The following is a 19,085-nucleotide window of genomic DNA, read 5'->3' as shown; positions in this document are numbered from 1 at the left end:
TTTATGCAATAGCTTTTAGTAAGATTTTTCGACAGCGGAAAATTGTTCCGAACTATCTTATAACCTTCAAAACCAGACTGGTTTAAATATAACTTATTATGGAAACTCCCTTACTACGCGTAAACAAAAAACAGATACGTTTAACATAATATTGTAATGATTCAAATATAGTTCTTGGAAATTAATATATAATTTGTAGTTAATAATAAACTATTCTATTAAATCTTCTATGAGTGAAGGTGTTGGAATAGCGCATCTATAAGTTTGTCTAAGAAAATAATTTTCTTTACATTGCTGGCCTTGCTGTCGTAGATGCCTAATGTTTTTGTTTATCTTTATTTAGATTACATTGCTTTCATTATTTACATAATATGTTGTAACCGATCCGACCATATCCCTATTAATTTAGTTAATATTAGATATGTTCTGTTTTATGGATCCAAAGTGATTAAAAAAAGATACAAGTAAGAACAATTCTCAAAATAAAATATACCAGATTCGTGAGTTCACACTTTTCCGATTGTAGTATTTTTAATAGCTTGTTTAAAATTAACATTTATAATGAGACAAAATACGCAAAAATATAATATAAGGACATTTTAATTTTATTTGCGGAAGAGTAGTTTACACAGTAGAGTTTTCAATATTATTATGGAACATTTTTAATATTATGTAAGTCACGATAATATAATATTTAAATTTGTAAACATTATAATACAAAATGGAATCAGAGATACGAACTCGTATAACGCAGAATTGCGATAAAAAATTTAGTTTTAAAGTTCTATGAAATCAAACTATAAACGATATATCGTTCGAACGTCGAGAGGTGCGTCATTCTAATTAATGGACTCCTATACGAGAGGCAAAATAAAAATAACTCTTTAGCTGGCATCCGAGCAAAATAGTGATTCAGTATTACTTAGAACCACTCGATACGAGTCGCTTCTGGATTTGTTAGTTTATATTCGTTTCTCAATAACATCCCGTACGATTTAAAATCAATATTGACATAAAAACAATAGCTTCTGGTTTTTAACATCAAACATATCTGAAAGTAATAACATAATCGAAATGCTTGTGGTGGAATTTTATCTGTTATTTTCAATACGCATTTTTTGCAAACATAGTTGTGATTAATTGCTTGTAATTTTCTAGGTACAAGGTAAAAAATATAAAGTTATAGAAAAACCAATAAATCAATACAATTTTGTTTATATAAGATTGCATGTAACTTTTACTATAAACATAATATGATTTTCCTCTATCAGATCGTACCTAGTAATAATTTTCCCGAAATTTCCGTCTAGGTAAAACGGTCCTGATTTTTATCGATAAGCGTAATTATTTATTTTTTCTTATATGTATGAATGCTTCAAGGGCTAGAATAAATAAAGAAAATCTACCGTAAAGAAGATCAACGTCAAAGTGTGGTCAAAGCGAAGCACTTATGTGTACCCGTATTTCCTCCATTAGTGGACGGATACAGGACCGATTTCTAGATTTTTCTAGTAACTATATTTATTTTATTTACTGAAGAGGACGTAAATTGAAATATAGAAAAATTTCTTACGTTCTCGTGAAAATATCTAGCACGTAGGAGAGTAGCAACCCCATTTAATAAGTGATTTTCCTATATTCTTTGTGAATCCTTTATCTACGACAGTACATTTAACTTTGACAGTAATTATAGCCATTGAATTAGTTGCTGTCAATTAAGTAAAATGTTAGTTATGTTATGCACAGCACAATCACATTATTTTTCTCTTTCTACTATCACTATTCACTGTGCCTTTTCATCTTCGTCAGCATCGCCCACATCAAGGTGCTTCGCATCAGCAATGCAGATACATTTACCTATTCCCTAAGTTCAACCTACCAACATTTTCATCGCGTCCAGTATACTCTATTATATCACCAATTGGACCAACACTACTATCCTCTAATTAGTGTACAGCATTTACCTTTTCATCGTCGCTAGCATCGCCGACATCCAGGTGCTTCGCGTCGGCGCCGCCCGAGCCATTGGTATCGGGCGCGCCGGCCGCCGTGCTCCACGGGGACGCAATGGTGCCGGCCGCGAGCGCGCCGCTCGCTGTAACAAACAAACATACATAATGAAAATAGAGTTTCAGTATATGAGGTTAAGTTAATAGCTACTAGACTATAAAGAACGACTATTGAGACGAAGGCCTAAGTAGTAGTTGAGACGAAGGCATAAGTAGAGCAATGGTTAATCAGAAGGTACGATTCTTTTTTCAACAATGTAGGTACATTATAATATTATGTTCGTTATAACTCTTATGCCGGTAGTTACTAAAATATTATCATAAAATAACCATAAACCATGGCGAAACTATACTTTATCCAGAAAATATAGAGTAGATAGGAGTAAAAAAGTTAAATTCAATCTAAGTATGAAAAGTAGTGACTACACTTTACATATGATATCTCAAAAATATGTTCTTAGTCAAAAATTCAAATGAAAATCAGTAGGTATAAAAGCTATTCCCAGTATGCACAGGTCCTTCTGGTTTGACGTCAAACTCTGTTTGTTTACAAATTCGAATGCACATTGTAAATTTGAGCGTATTGTGGCTCGTCTCTAATAATGTTGTAAACATTTATGTGCTTTGATGCGTTCGTAATAGTCCCGCTTTTGAAGAGTTATTGTGTCTTTCCTCTTTACTTTGTCATATAAAAATAGAAGAAACAAGAGCCTTTTATAACATATCCAAGTATATTTTAGTTAAAGCTAAGTGCACGACGATTTTGCCATTTTTTCACATTAGAACTTAAAATATCAACTTTTTCATTAAATAAATTGAATTATTCAAAATTAAGAATATAGTTGTAAAGGGTTATGCTAAATAGTTGCAGATATAAGCAGTAATCCCCATACAAACACAGAGAAATGAAATGAAATTGACATCTTATTTCAGATGTTAAGATTTGAAAGTAAACAACTAATTGGAACGATATCAAATGCCGGGCCTATTTATCAGATCGCTGCCTGCTTTCAGTTTTTACACAGACGTTTATTACAGACCATAAAACATAAACGTTCAAGGGTATCCATTCGAAATTTTCTTAATACCGAGTAAATAAGCTTTGTAACAAGACCTCGGGCGGAGGTCGTAGGAATTCTTGAAATTTTCATATTTACCGTTAGAAACATGCAGGTACGAAATGTTAACAATATAAATATAATATCAAAACGAAGAATTTCGTTATGAAGATCGGATCGGGAGGAGAGTAAAAGTATGCGGCAGCCTCGCGACGCCGCGCCGTGTGCCGCTCTTTCTTGATAAATTTTCAGTGTATTTTATAAGCCACTGTTTATCTTTTCCAAGGGATTTAAATATTATTGAAACATATTTGAAATATTGTACACCCTATTATTTCGGTTGATAATAATCTCTTCCCTTTGAATGCACCGTTGCATTCGCATTAGTTATATTGAATAATTCAATTGTTATAATATATTCCTACGCAATATAAATAATACATATATAATATATATTCGACCATAAATCTACTAAGTACTAGTAAGACTAAAAGAAAAACTTAATACATAATTAATTGACAATAAATCTAGTGTTTTCCCACGACATTACGTTGCCGGAACCATTTAGAACGTGAAGCGTTATCGATTGAAAATAAATTATGAATTACTCATGATTTTTATTATTTCATATAAATAACTGCTAGGATATTTAACCCTTTTATGGCCGGGTTAGTTATTCATTGGCATGATCAATGAATAGACTGATATGTGTAGGAATGAATAAATTTCCTTTGTTTAAAGCACAATGTATCGACAACAAAAACTTAGGCAGGTGCATTCGGCAGCGAAATTAAAAGCGAGTTTAAAAATTTTGCGTCCACTGAATAAAACATTTAATGGACAAGCTTTTTCAGTGTTGTAGCCGACATTTGTAATATTATTTGACATTACCAGTTAGTTAAACGTAATATTTTTTTGCAGTAAAATAATATATCTAGGTTTAAACATTATCAAACAAAACTTTTATTTTGTAGATTTCTTAACTGTCAATTTATCTATTTTACCACAATGCAATTTCACAAACTTAAATTTGAAGAAAAAATATCTTTAAAAAATCTCAGTCGAACAAAAGAACGGTAGCAATAAATATAACACATGTTTATTTATATTAACTGTTAATGACTACGATTGCAAATAAAACCCGATATTGATGATTATGCTTGACAGTAAATGTAAACAGTACGAGTGGACTGCAGTCCACTCGACTGCATCGGGTAAAGAAAAAATGTTTACACTGCACTCTATAATTACGGAGTAACGTAAAACATTTGAGAGAGATTTCAGAAGATTCGTTTTAATTTTGGTCCGAGCAATTATGAATGACTCGATCGTACTCATTAGTACTGATCATGGTAATTACTAGAATTTCGGTGAATTTTTCGAATCCTAAAATCGTGTAGACTGTAGAGACATTTATATTCTCCCAAAAAGAAAACTTTTGCATACAGCAATAGAATATTTAGCACCAAAAATAGCGCTTCTTTAATTATTACCATCATCTCTTGTCGATTTTTTGATTACAATATTTTATCATTGCTTTAAGATAATTACTTAATCTATTCAGAGATTAAAATGATGATGACCAAATTTAAAAAGTGCAGTTCTCCGTCATTCACATTTTTATTTGCAGTAAGTAAAATATTACCGTAAGCGTAACACTACTAAAAATAGCGTTCTTAAACTCATAAGCAGGAGCAAGCTCAAGTGCGTTCAATTAGAACAATCTAGACTAATTCGTGTCGATAGCAGCGGCGGCTGACAAAGGGCGTCGTGAATGTGCAATAATTAAAATAATAAAGCGTCCCCTATAGCTGATATGACAAGTGTCCGCAATAACCAGCGCCCCTCAGGAGCTCGAGGGTCGCAACTGGTGAGGCTTCCTCAATGGGATTTTATATCGCGCCAAATATTTGGACGTAATCATCTTTCGAGTACGGTTGTAGAATTCAGTCTAGTGCCTGTTTTATTTGGTCCCCATGTAGTGAAGATATTTTAACATGCACGAGAAATAATAAATGTAAACCATACAATTTACAATGAATGAGGATCTTTTTTCAGAATATTATGTGATTAATTTTTTTTAATAATATATTGTAAGTAATTAATTACATTTTAACACAAGCAAAGTTAGCGGAAGGTGGTGAAAATTGAAATATCTGCGGTGGTAAAGGATAATATTTAAACTGATAATAATCATAATACTCATATTCTTAATGTGTGGATTCTTTAAGGATACCTAACTCATATGTTAATAATTTATACTTAGTATAGCGTGTTTAACATACGTGATGGGACACTCATACAGAAATAAAATTATTGCTAAAAAAATCGGGTTATTACAGTTTCCATAAACTAGTGAACACGATCCGATCTCTTACAAGCGTTGCCTTATTACTTCAAAGTATAGTTAGCACAAGATATTTCATTCGCCACAAATATAATCATCGAACAATGTTTAACTTTCTCAATAACTAGTGCATCCAAGACGCAGATCGGGCTAAATTATGTCCGTACTTAGTGAGTCGAGTGGGCGGATCGAATATCGTTCATTATTCTCTACACGATTCAATATCGCTAACTTTGATGTACAATATGAACATTAGTGGTAATTTGTACGTTTTGGAGTTTACAATATATATATGTCGTGGTCATATCGTAGATTTGATCATTTCATGATATCAGTGGCTATTTCACGAAATGGTCGCATATCGTGAAATGGCCAATTTAGTTTGGCCACATCATGATGTGGTTTGGGCAGATCGATGATAAGAAATCGTTTCACGATATGGCCAATTAACGCACGGTTTTTTCATGAAATGACCAAAATTATTTGATCATATCGTAAAATAGTTACATTAATCGTTGGTAGAGGCGCTGCAAGCTCTGTGTTTATGTGATAAGATGGCGGCCGCTGGCGAAAATTAAATTATTCGCAGTTAAAAACTTTATAATACGTTTAATAACAATATTATGAAGAAAGTCATAGCAAAGAATTTACGACGAAGAGGTACGAGTACTATGGAAAATGTGGATATCTTATATGTATTTAAGAAAAAATGCGACTTAAATAAAATAATTTAAGAAACTACTACTTATTATTATTATTTAATTGTTTGTTTTTTAAAAAGCGATCCGCTTCTGGCGTTGTTTATCAAAGTGTAACCTAACCTAACCTAATTGTTTTCTATTGCAAAAACGATTCGATTCTGGCATTCGCCGGCCGCGGCACTAACTTAAATGACATTAAACAAGTTTTTAGAATATAGTTATTCTGAAATTTTTTAATATTTTATGGACTCTTTATATTTTATACGATCTGGCCAAATGTGGATGACCAAATCGTGAAACGTTGACGATTTAACGATCTGATCAAACTATGTTGGCCATTTCACGATATGCGACCATTTCGTGAAATGGCCACTCATATCATGAAATGATCAAATCTACGATATGACCACGACATATACCTACCTATATGGACTTGGTATTATCACAGTATTACAATATTAGGAAATATTGTAATACTGTGGTATTATGTTGTAGTTACTTGACATACCTAGATTTTATTGAGGTTGTTGTGAAGAATCAGTAGGGGTGAAGCTAGGCTAAGCAATTAGTATTGACTATTGTCTGTAATTAGTGAAATATGAATAAAAATATATTATAGATCTACAAGCCTCTATAAAACAGGTAGAGTATAGAAAACGCTTAACGCTTATGACTACAATAACAAAACCACTAATTTTAAGTTTTGGGAGATTTTAATTTTACAATATGCTATTAAATATTCGTAATACATATGCAGCAATCTAAAAAGCGCTTTAATCACAAAACCAGTTCCGTTAAAAACCACGTATAGGTATTAAGATATAGGCAATTACGTATTAATACGACGGTGAATCATCAAATAGAGACCTTTGAAGACTAATGCTTGTAGTTATCACATTATTCGTACATAGCTGTTTATAATGATCGTGTTCATTTACGTAATAATGGCTCGCTATTAAAGATAAATATTGAGTTTTAAAATTAACAAAAACGTTTCAATCGATCATGAAAATTATTACAATGTTTACTTAATTTATTATTAATCTGTTTGTACTTTTGTTGTATACTATTATGACTAATTTATATACATTTAAACAAAACAAAGATTGGCAAATATAGGTACGTAAAAGTACTTTCATACGTGTAGGTACGGGAGTCACAAGTTGTGGCAGTGACCACCACAAACCGCAACCTCTAATGTCAATGTTTAAATACATTACTACTGCTAATGCTTTTTTTGTAAATTAAATTAAATTAAATTTCGGTACGTACTAAAATTTGCATCGTTATACGTTGTGAGTTAACAACAAAGCGGTCTTACGTTTGATCATGGCTGTTTACGTTTTTATGATAAGGTACGGTTAAAATTGCTAACATTACAGAAACGATATTGTCCTATAAACTACACGTAACACAGTTCTCTTACATTTTGTCATTCTTAAACTATAAAAAACACAAAAAATCCTAATAGTTTAATCTGGACTCATAACTTTTTTATTCCTTTGTAAACTTCTTCAAGTGCTTTCCGTACCGTGAACTTAAACATCTATTTTTTACGCGCGTTTTTATAACTTTTGATACGCACAAATATGTATATTACTCGTACCATCAAAGACCAATTAACAATAACGGACAGAATTAATTAACCGAATTATGCCGCATTATAATATAACTCTACTAGATTTCCGCCCGCGGCTTCGCCCGCGTTTGCAAAGGAAAACCCGCATAGTTCCCGTTCCCGTGGGATTTCCGGGATAAAAACTATCCTATGTGTTAATCCAAGTTACCCTCTATATGTGTGCTAAATTTCATTGTAATCGGTTCAGCAGTTTTTACGTGAAAGAGTAACAAACATCCATATAAACTTTCGCATTTATTATATTAGTAGGATTAAACGTCACGTTATTAAAACTAGAAAAGTTGTTCTGCATGTAGCTAGGTAAATACTAATTTATTAAAAAAAAAAATGCTACATAAAAAATATTTTGTCCCGGCAAAAAAAAAAAAAATTAAATTAGTATCCCAAAAAAACCGGGCATTCAAATAAGTTTGTGTGTATGTTTATTTGATGTCGATACTTGTTAAATTTAAATAAACGAATGCACTTATGTGATTCACCATGTGAAACTTTATTCAGGTCATATGTCCGCTTTCCATCTCGATCCCACAAACAGATAAGAATTTCCAATTTAATCTCTCCTTATTCGTTTTCATACGAACACTTAGTTTGTGAGTAAATAAGACGCTTTTTCAAGAGGGACGGAAGGCGAGGGAAAGCCGGAAAATTGCTTTTCATTGCTCATTTTATTATAATACAAGGGTGAAATATCATTCTGGTCACATGAATAAGTTGGGAACTTAAATGTGGTAGAAGGGATTTTAATGATAGCATCGTTATTTCTTGTGAAATATCAAATTATGTTATCTAAATGTAATATGGATTTAATTCCTGGGTATGATATAGAGAATCATAAAATATTGTTGAAATTGTGTACCGAATAATAATTTCAACACAGGTAAATTACATATTCTATTCTTGCCTATTCTTCACATTTCTGTATACTGTTTATTGGCACTTAGTGATTCGATACAACAAATGGAAGAAACCTAGCACCCAATACAAAAAAACAATTAAACAGTGCATGCAAACAGAAACCTAGAATGCTGTTGGTTCCGATTTTTTAAGTAAATTAAAAGCACATGAAATGAAAAAGGCCCGCGTCCTTCGCAGTAACAGCACGCGATTCCTTTAACTGGAATGCATTTAATACCGAAGTACGGAATAATTCTGGTAATTTAGTACCATTTAGACTTTATCGCGTGTACTCTGCGGAGGCAATAAAACGTTTTTTTTTTCACAGCTCAACGTCTCTAATCAATTCCTAGTCCTATAATAATATGCACACGTACCTATGAGGGCTCATAAATTTGTTTTCGTTAAGCATTTCCAAAATTCCACAAATATTGCCCAATTTGAATTTCATTCGGCTAATTTGCATCAAAAAGCGATAATGTCGTGTTACTATTTATAATTTTTGTCTACTTTACGGTTAACTAACATTAACTAATGATGGTAATAAATCTATAATGCATGAAGTTCAGAGGAAATTAATTGTACAATTACGGTATGTAGGTTGATTTTGATAATTATTTTGTATTGTATCAAAATTACAATAAGAGTCTACGTAAAAAAGTAGAACTACATAGTTATCTTAAACATACACTTTTATTTGTTTCCATGTAGGTTTTATTTTATATACCCTTTCATAAGACACACAACTTTCTTTGAACCAATAAAATGATGTGATTATATCTGTGTTGTGTAGCCAAAACCCATTATTCAGTATTTATAAACCGAATATGTTGAAGCATCCCAAGACCGAAGGAGTGGCACTTACCTCGGTCAAAGGTATGTTCAGTGTGGCAACTTAACCCATGTTATATAGAAATTTTGGAAACTGTTCCTTGTTAAGCGTAAACATTATAAACTAACAAGTTATCTTAGATATACGGGAAGGATATCTTCAACCTTACAAAAGCACATTAAGAATCCCAACTCATTACATTTAACAACATAATATATATCTATAAGGGCCGATTTTTCAATCCTTGGATAAAATTTACCCGTCCAATAAAGTATTACTCGATAATATTAAAATGTCACCTGTAAACTGTCAAATAATGGCAATTAGAATACATTTCATAAATGGTAGTTTAATACGTTATTCTACGAATAAGTTTTAACCAAGGATTGAAAAATCAGCCCTAAGTAGAGCATATTATATTGACTCAATTAATAATACTTATTTGTTGACAATTTTTAAGCCTTCATTCCAAAATTAAAATATCAATGTCGTGAATTTTAACGCCTCGCGATTTATAAAATATTTATTACGAAAACAATTTCAAAAGTATCCAAAAATCCTAATTTGGCAGAGCAAGGCCAGGCTTGGATTATTTAATTACACTTATAAAGTAAATAGGCCACGGTTAGTACTTTTACGTATACGTATGTACGTAACAAAGTAACAATTCCTCATTCTGGTGTAGAAATAAATATAATATTTTACATTCCATCACCGGTTCTCTTAATTAAAAAGTTGCAATGCGAACTCTTTTGATATGCTACGAATGGTAACCTTCTTTATACGTATTCGTACAAAAGAAGTTCTCAAAATTGCAATATGTGATATTGAAATCGTGCTTCAATTTACATTTATTTAAATTATTTGTATTTAAATACATTACAACCGTACAGAGATCGTAATTGGTTTGAATTATTTCTGCGAACGTAAATATTAAAGCAGAAAGCTACCAGCATAGTTTCGAGCGCGGTCGACTACAGTAGGGCGCAGATAAAAACGAATCATTACATCGAGTGCGGAGAGCGGAGTACAGTACGCACATCAAATAAACTGCAAAGGGGGAAATGGAGAAATAATATCCGTATCGGATGGGGCGGTGGGTGGCCACCTGTCCGGTTGCGCACCAAAGTATGTTAATTAATTTTCGGTTGACCGTTCAACGCTCGCTCAAATCGCCGCCCCTGTGGTTTGCCCTCGCTTTCATATAACAAAGGACTGGTTAATGCTTTACATTAATAACTAGATTGTTTTAATGAGAAATGCATCATATTTGTATAAATAACGAGCCTTTTACATTACGCAAGTGATGCGTGGAATTGAAATGTATTTTTATTTCGTTTGCCAATGTTGTGTGGCTTTGTGCTTTTGTATTGTGTATATGTATCCTTTATACGATTACAATGCAAAATATAATACACTAATTAATTCACTCATTATATTATTGGATATTATCCATTATTTTGTTCAGAATAACTCTGATATATTTAATATTAATTTTATTCATACTCTCCCATTCTAATAACACCACGGATCTTATAGCTAATAACTCAAGCAATTAATAAGACCTCGATCCAATCAGCTCATCTTAAAGACGTCGGTTAATAAGCCAATATAATAAGGGACCTATAATAGCAATATGATCCATAAATACCGTTGAATAAACCTTATTAAAATAATACGAGTAACATGAAAGCAAATCAATAGGACACGTGACGTGAATGGGAACCCCACGCATTCATTATTCAACAGCATAACTGCTCAGTCTACTCGATAATACCCTGCGATCTAATTTTAATGCCTCACTCCGATTTCCAGTATGTGGAAAAATCATAGACTTGCCGTATTATCCCATTTCTACGTTGCTATGTTTAAAAAGAAAGAATTTATTGAGATGTTCAATTGGATACGTAGAGCTTACTCATTTTACAAATGGTTATATCTCGGAAAAAGGTAATAATGAAATTATTTTAAACTTAATTCATGATACTAGATAATGATATAAATATCCAAGATATTTCATAGATTACTTCACCGTCGTTTTCAAAACTGTAACGAGGAGAGCGACCGATTTAATAACTTTCATGGCGAATTAAGAACATTACCTACTGCCGTTTTTCCTAATAGCTACTCAACTTTAAAGAGAATTTGTAAAAGATTGACTCTACTCAAACATTTAGATTAAGATTTATTCTTGAAATTTACTAAACAAGTATTGTAGATATAGAAAAATATTCAATTTGCAATATGCAATTTTCTCTCATTTTCATGATGCTTAAGAACTCTGTACCACAGTCCACAAGAGCGGGAACTGCATTGTTCAATCCCATTTCCATGTACCTACTCTATTTATACCCAATTACGGTATTATGCTGAAGCGTGCAGATTTACAAAGATGTTTATCTGCGTGTGTGAATGTTTACCAACCGGTAGCGACGTGCCGTACAGAGACGTACACCTAGGGTTATCGTAACCGGATTATTCTGGTTATAACCGGGTTTAACTGGGACTACTAGTTTTCGCTTAATCTGACACATTTTGCGTGTATGTTGAATGTTTCTTCTTAATTCAATATCATTAATTGGATAATTTTTCTATTGTAAAAAATCTGAAGAGTTAACTGAAGTATTTTTAATGTTAGTAGGGTTCTAATAATAGATAGGCAGTATTCAATATAAAATGAATTGGCTAGTTTGAAATATGCTTCTATTCTTTGAGAGTTACGGTTTTTTATAAACGCTTTTTAGATAATAACCGACTTTTAACAATAAGAGAACTTCATTTTGAGGGGTGAAGCTGTATTATCTATTTGCAAAGTTTCGCTTTATATTTGCCAACCCTAAGTCCACGTGGCAGGCGTGCACGTACGCATTTAGTAAAACCTACCGCAGAATGCAGCGCGCTACCGGCACAGGTGTATGCAAAAATCCGGCTACCATAATAAAATAGTAAACCATTATATAATATATAATAATGGAAATATCGACAAAATCATGCTGTGCGTATGTGAATCGATTACCAATATTCAAGTTCAAATATCAAATGATTAAAAATGCGGTCGGAACGAGCCGTTTACATATTTTATTTTACGTAATATTCGTTGTAAATGTTTCAGCTACCAAAATAAAGCTAATATAGACAAACGATTCCGCACATGTGAATGACACGCACGTATCAAACAGACCGCATCTCCCCTTCATAAGATTTAACGTTCTAATGAGCCATTTGAGAAACACGATCCCGATCGCTTCCAATTTTTTGTGGATACGTTGCCAATTTTTTTTCTACAAATCTGAACTAACTGCGTCGACGATAATCATGGGAGCGCACTAGTGAGTCACGCGTACAACTGCCAAGTTAACAGTTACCAAGAGTAAAGAAGTATCTATGCAAATGTTGATATACAAATTGCACCTCTATTCCTAGATGTGCCAGAGGTGAGAACCACGCGCACACTTCAGAATATACACTAAAATGAATCATCATTCGTTTTGCCAGCTGCGAATTAAGACTCGGATTGCACTGCTCTCGGCGAATATCGCGGCTCGTCTTACAATATCAGCGCAATAAACTATAATACACCCGTATATTCTATACATTCCATATAAATTCTCGTATATCAAAGCAGGTACGTGGGTTTTCACACGCGTTAAAACAAAACATCAGATTACAGATTTCTAGAAACGAATTTTTTATACTCTACTAAATCGAAACGGATCGCAGTCGATCGAGTTCCAATAGTCATTAGCTATTTACCAAATCGAGTGTAACTGAATGAATTTTATGAGATCGGCCAGTGACCCCTGAAAACATTTTTGCAAGGCACAATGTTTTTGCAAGAAACCTTGAATTGGATAACGCAAAATTACCATTTAATATTTCATGGTTTGTTTAAGCAAGTTTTTTGGTTAATAACTTTCATCTCTACAATTTCGCAAAATCATCGATATCTAACTAGCAATTACTATTTCACACAAAAAATCTACACCTAAAATTATAATTCGCTTCACAAGACACCGTTTATCGACCGTACGTTACATAACTAAATTTTAACTGCCGGCCATAAAGGTGAAAATATGAATCCCTAATATCTAATATAGAACGTATTACAAAGAGATACTTATGAAATTAAAGTGATAAATCAGCTTGAACGGCCCGAGCCATGAATGAGCTGGGAACAACGGCTTATATGTAAATAATGTCGCGCGACAACCAGCGGCTGGCATACACAATGAAATATACGATGGATATAATTCATAGCGATTGATCCGAGTACCAATAACTGATGGCGCGGGTATTAATTTTGGCCAAACTACGAATAGTGCAGGCGAACACGCTGAGACTAAGCATTTACCTAATTCATTCTATTACATTTGAATTTAATAGAAATTTGAAGTCGATATTGCGTTACACTGAAAACCAAAAAGAAGAACCACGTGGCCATGCGTTTTTAATTTTTAAGTTTTTCTTTAATATGGAGGCTATTATATTTTTGTACAGGTTCAAGAAAAATAAAACATCAATTTCATCTTGTATTTCAACGAATTGCTCAAAGAACAACAATATCCGAGTTCAGAGAATCAATATCACAAATGCTATAAAATAAGTAAAATTAAATATAGAACAGGAAATCCATTTTTCGTATGAATAAAAAAGGATGATATTGTAAGGTATTGGAGCGACAGTGATATTAAAATTAATTGTTTATGCATACAGTAAATCAGAACATTTTGCAAGCGGATGTTGTGAAACAGATCGATGGGGGCGACAGAGAAATACTCCATGCAGATAAATATTATTGTTGCTTTTCGGTAAATTATTAACTGCGAATATTATTGTTGCATTGTTACAAAGCAATAAAATATGCCATTATAACATGAAGTATGAGACAATTGTTGTAGGGCTGAAAAAGTCAGAATTTTGTCCGACTCTACAATCATGTTAATTGGAAATTAAATTCACGAATCACGATTAGATAGGGAGGCGAAGAGGGGAATTTTCTGTAATACTCGAGCGTGGCAGTTTAAGATATGAGAGATACCTTAGACCTAATAGAACAACCTTGTTAACTATTTAGCTCTATATGTAGTGACGCGCGCCTAGGATAGACGATCAGATTAGTAAAAAAAAATCGATAGTCTGAAATACTCGAGCGCGTCAGATTAAGATATTGGGGGTTGATTTTAGTGTTTTAAGACTAAATTTAACTAATCTGACCATAAGTCCTTGACGCCGCCGAGTTATAGGGTCGTGAACTTGTAAAAAAAAAACGTTAATCCGGCATTCTCGAGCGCGATTGTTTTTATTTTTATTTTGAAGAATATAATCTAAAACTTACTAAAAATACAAAATCTGCCGGTTTCCGCATGACCGGAAGTCTGGAGGAGCCATTTCATCTTCCGAAAAACGCGTTGCAGCATATAAGTCGCGAACTTTACTTTTTCCAAAAAAAAAAGTTTAAATAAACAAAAAAGGTAATTTTATTTTACAAAAAAAGGTCTCTTTTCATTTTTGTCCAAAGTTAAAACTTTTTTTACTTGAAGCATCGTAAAAAGTCAAACTCCCGGTTTTTTGTGTATATCTCGAAAACTGAGGGAGTTAAGAAAAATTGATATGAAATAACGATGATTAAAAAAAAGAAACCCACAAACCTTTTTCGGTCAGATTAAGAGAACCCACCAACATTTTTGTCAGATTAAGAAAATATGCTTTCAGGATACCGAGATAAACCTCCCCTATGAAAATCTGACGCGCTCGAGTATTTCAAAAGGACTCTTTTTTTCTGCATTTTCAAAAATTCATCATAACTTATCGTCATGTCGTAATCGTCAGTTTTTTTAAGGGGAGCTTCCTTGGGGCCTACTTAACACCCCTTCCGAAAATCTGACGCGCTCGAGTAAATTTTTTTTTTGTGCATTTTTGACGAATTTATATGCCTAGCCCCACCACGCAAACCGGCAGATTAGTATACCGTTGTTATCAGAGGGACTTGGGGCATACGTAGTATGAATATCTGACGCGCTCGAGAATGCCCAAGTAACTGTTTTTTTTTACATTTTTGAAAATCCGTACACGCCAAACCCACCGCTAAAATGGTTTTTACCATAGAAGCTTTTCTTTTCGAAATTATTTTCTCTTTCGATTTTGATAAGTCTCGACGACGCCGTTGAATTACGTCATTTAGCTACCTCGCCTCCCTATCTAGATGGTTTCGTATCATTCAAAAAATGTGACTTGTTATGTATACTCTATCTTTTCAAATATTAGAAAAATGTTTAGCTTCCCTAATCCTCACGATTCTGCCCTTTATATTGTCCACCGTTGCGTTTAAAATTAATTTATTTGAACACGAGCCTCCCAGGTGTGACAACTAGGTGCTAACAGCTTATCGACTTCTGCAACTTTCGCCAGTGAAGCATAGCTTAATGAACCGTTTGGAACTACGTAGCATTCTAGTTTGAGCGGCGCTATATGGCTTAACCGATTTCAAAGCACTCAAGACGCTCGCACAAACTTGTTGCACGCTAAGAGCATACTCATAAACTAAGTTAAACCCTTGTCGGCTTCACTGCAGTTCGAATTAATTCGATTATCAGCGCACCTCGATCTCAGTAAAGCACTCAGATTCCCTTCATTATACATAGTGCCGGCGGTAACCATAATGAAACTAGGTGTACCGGCTTTGCTTAATTGGATTACGGCCATGTGCTCCAGTAATTACATGTCTTTGTACGATATTACATCCTTAGTCATATTATGTGCTTTACATGGATTTACCTTACATTGTGCGTGTATATAAAAAGCTGTGATTACAATGTATGTACGGAATTAAAGGAAGTAGCTGACGTGAAATTTATTACTGTGGAATAAATTCTATAGTAATAGACGAGTAATTGAATATAAATGAACTGGGTTTTATACAGTGATATATTGCACAAGACACATTAAAATTTTACCTGATCAAAATCATATAGATATTGGAAGATAGGTTTACCTTTTACCATTTGATTAACTTTTATAAAACGTCGTATATTTTATTTGACATCAAGACTAACAGAAAAAAAAACACGTAATTGTATCTGCAATCTACACCGATGCATAAGCTTGGAATAAAAGACTCAACACAAATAATAAGTTAATTACATTGATTGAATAAACTGCTCGTTAGGCTCTTTATGTAGGACGTTTAGGATTACACTCAGATTTCCTGGCTGGGTTTTAAGTGTGTCAATAAATGTATCATATGGTTTCTTGATTTACATAAAACGTTGCGTCTTTTTTATTTCTGTAATGTTGTTAATTAAAAGTTACATTGTAATTTTAATCTTTGTTTACATCACTTTGGTTATGTATTATACTAAAATTGAATTGAATACCGCTTAATAAATAACAGAATTTGAGATAATATGGTTGTATAAGTTAATATATGCAGAAATCAATAAGTCTACAAATATTTATTTGATTAATTACTACTGCAGTTTATTTCATTTTAATTCGATAAGAGTCGGAGTTAGCGGATCATAAAACACAAACGCATAACTTATCTACACGGAATTCTTTTAATCACTAAAATTCCCACGATTTCACATATATCTCGCTCTTTAGCGACATGATATTATCAGTAATCTGAATCGTACATTATTATAATATATGATTAATAACTAGATGTGCCCCGTAATTCAACCTGCGGAAAGCACCATGCTTAGATCTAGTATTTCTATAACTTTTGTGTTATTCTTGTTCATAAACTACAAAACTGTTAAGTTTCATCATAATCCGTTCAGCTTCATCAGTTACGGCGTGATTGTATATCACACTTTCAAACATCTCTTCCAAGTATCCTAAAACTTATTATATTAGCACGGATTAAATGAAATTAATGTAGGTATTATCCGCTAAGACCTTCACAGAGCACGTATCAAATTATTCCCATTTCTCGCCACTACAAGGTACAGAATTGTTTAGCTCTTAAAATTAAGTGTTACTCAATATTCCGCTGACGATAGGGAACTCACGAACACTGGAAGTTGGACATGAATTCATTGTTTTGAGGCAGTGTGATATTGAACCACGAGGGAAGGGTTCAGATCACGTAGCGGAGACAACGACACAGGAATATTAAAGTTCAAACATTCAATGGGTCGAGTTTTTGGAATTCTTACATATATATTTATGCAATGAATGCTAAGGAAGCGGTGGCGGTTTCTTGTTTGCCGTTCATTGTTAGTTTTTGAGATAATAATAGCGGAGGAGGAAAATATGTTTTTAATTAAGCTTGTAATGTTCAAAATAATAATCTACGTGTACGGAAATAGCTGACCTTTGTCCTTGAGTGGGGAAATTTACGTGAAAATAACGTGTAACATTATGGTTGTATGTACTACTACCATAATACTAACAGATATGTATCTGTTAGTTATTTTCCAGCAGTCACTAAAGCGCGGGAAGATACACTTTCTAACTTCTCAGCAATTAGTATCAGTATTGGTGATCGTAGTAATTGTATTTCAATATTCATATAAACAAGAGAGTGCAGGCTATACCGGACCTACATAGCCAATGTACTGTATCGTGATGCTCCGCTATCGTGTCGGTTACGTCACGTGCAGAGGCGGCTCGTGACAAAATTTTATGGGTGTTCACTTGAAATAAAACACTGAAAATACATGGTGTAAAGCAGTACAATTTAATTAAAAAAAATACTTATAAAGGAAATGCATACGTCTTTCTTTTTGGTGTGCAAAAATATCTATAATTTGACACAATCTATTAACCTTCGTAAAATATGTATGTTTTCATCGACACGGTCATTGAACTCGCGTATTGACTTTCGGTACGTGGAATCTAGTGCTTTACGAATGTCTTGTCGTCCGATAGACGCCAATTGCAGTTCATTCGACAAATGGTACCTACCGAGATTGTGAATGTTTTTTCATCTTGATTGAAAGATGAGCTAAGTCGTCAACGCCCGTTTCAGTCCAAGCACTCTCACCTCCGCCGGCCGCGCCCGCTTCAAATAAAAGACACGGAAAACAAAATAGTTTGTTGCTTTCATGTTCATCACAACCACACAACCACGGTGTTTTCACATATTGTTCGGATTTAAACACACGCCACAGACACACGCGTATATATTATGTTTTCGTTTTTGTCGTACATTTTTGCGTAAGGTCAAATTCAGGCCGTGGCGGTCCCTTAGCTTTCAATTCAAGCCGAATTTGTAACGTTTTAACACACTTTTTAATGAACGCCACATTATAATTTTGTCCATTTTAACACTCACAAGTAATACTGATAACTATAGGCTATTTCAACAGTCAACACGTATCTTATGATTTTAATTAGAAAATTCCCGAATATACATTCGCGCGCGTGCAGTCAAGTTGACTAGAGTGTTTGTTTATATAGGCAACGTCGCGCGCGTACGGGTGCCCGGGCGCGCGGTAAAAACGGACCGGCAACGTTTGCGGGAGCGGCGCTCCGAATTTTGCTATTTTTTCATAGAAAATCTTCTGTTTCACGCGCAGGACTCTGACAAAACTATCTCTTTCACTCCTATTGGATTTCGTATTAGAAAATGTACTAAATATTTTTTCATTGGAGCGCAA

At 33.5% G+C, this 19,085-nt stretch overlaps 1 protein-coding gene across 4 annotated transcripts in view; it reads right to left on the bottom strand.

Annotated features, from left to right (window-relative positions):
- Positions 1-19,085, bottom strand: part of LOC123691606 (transcriptional enhancer factor TEF-1) — a 70,886-nt gene that overhangs the window by 22,647 nt on the left and 29,154 nt on the right. For all 4 annotated transcript variants that reach the window (XM_045636091.1, XM_045636093.1, XM_045636090.1 and 1 more), the window contains one exon: positions 1,965-2,095. In XM_045636091.1, the coding sequence (XP_045492047.1) occupies positions 1,965-2,095 (131 nt within the window). The remainder of the gene's footprint in view (positions 1-1,964; positions 2,096-19,085) is intronic.

Source organism: Colias croceus, chromosome 5 (genome assembly GCF_905220415.1).
Source record: "Colias croceus chromosome 5, ilColCroc2.1".
NCBI lineage: Eukaryota > Metazoa > Arthropoda > Insecta > Lepidoptera > Pieridae > Colias > Colias croceus.
The sequence above is the reverse complement of the archived record's forward strand: the minus strand, read 5'-3'. Positions and strand labels throughout refer to the sequence as shown.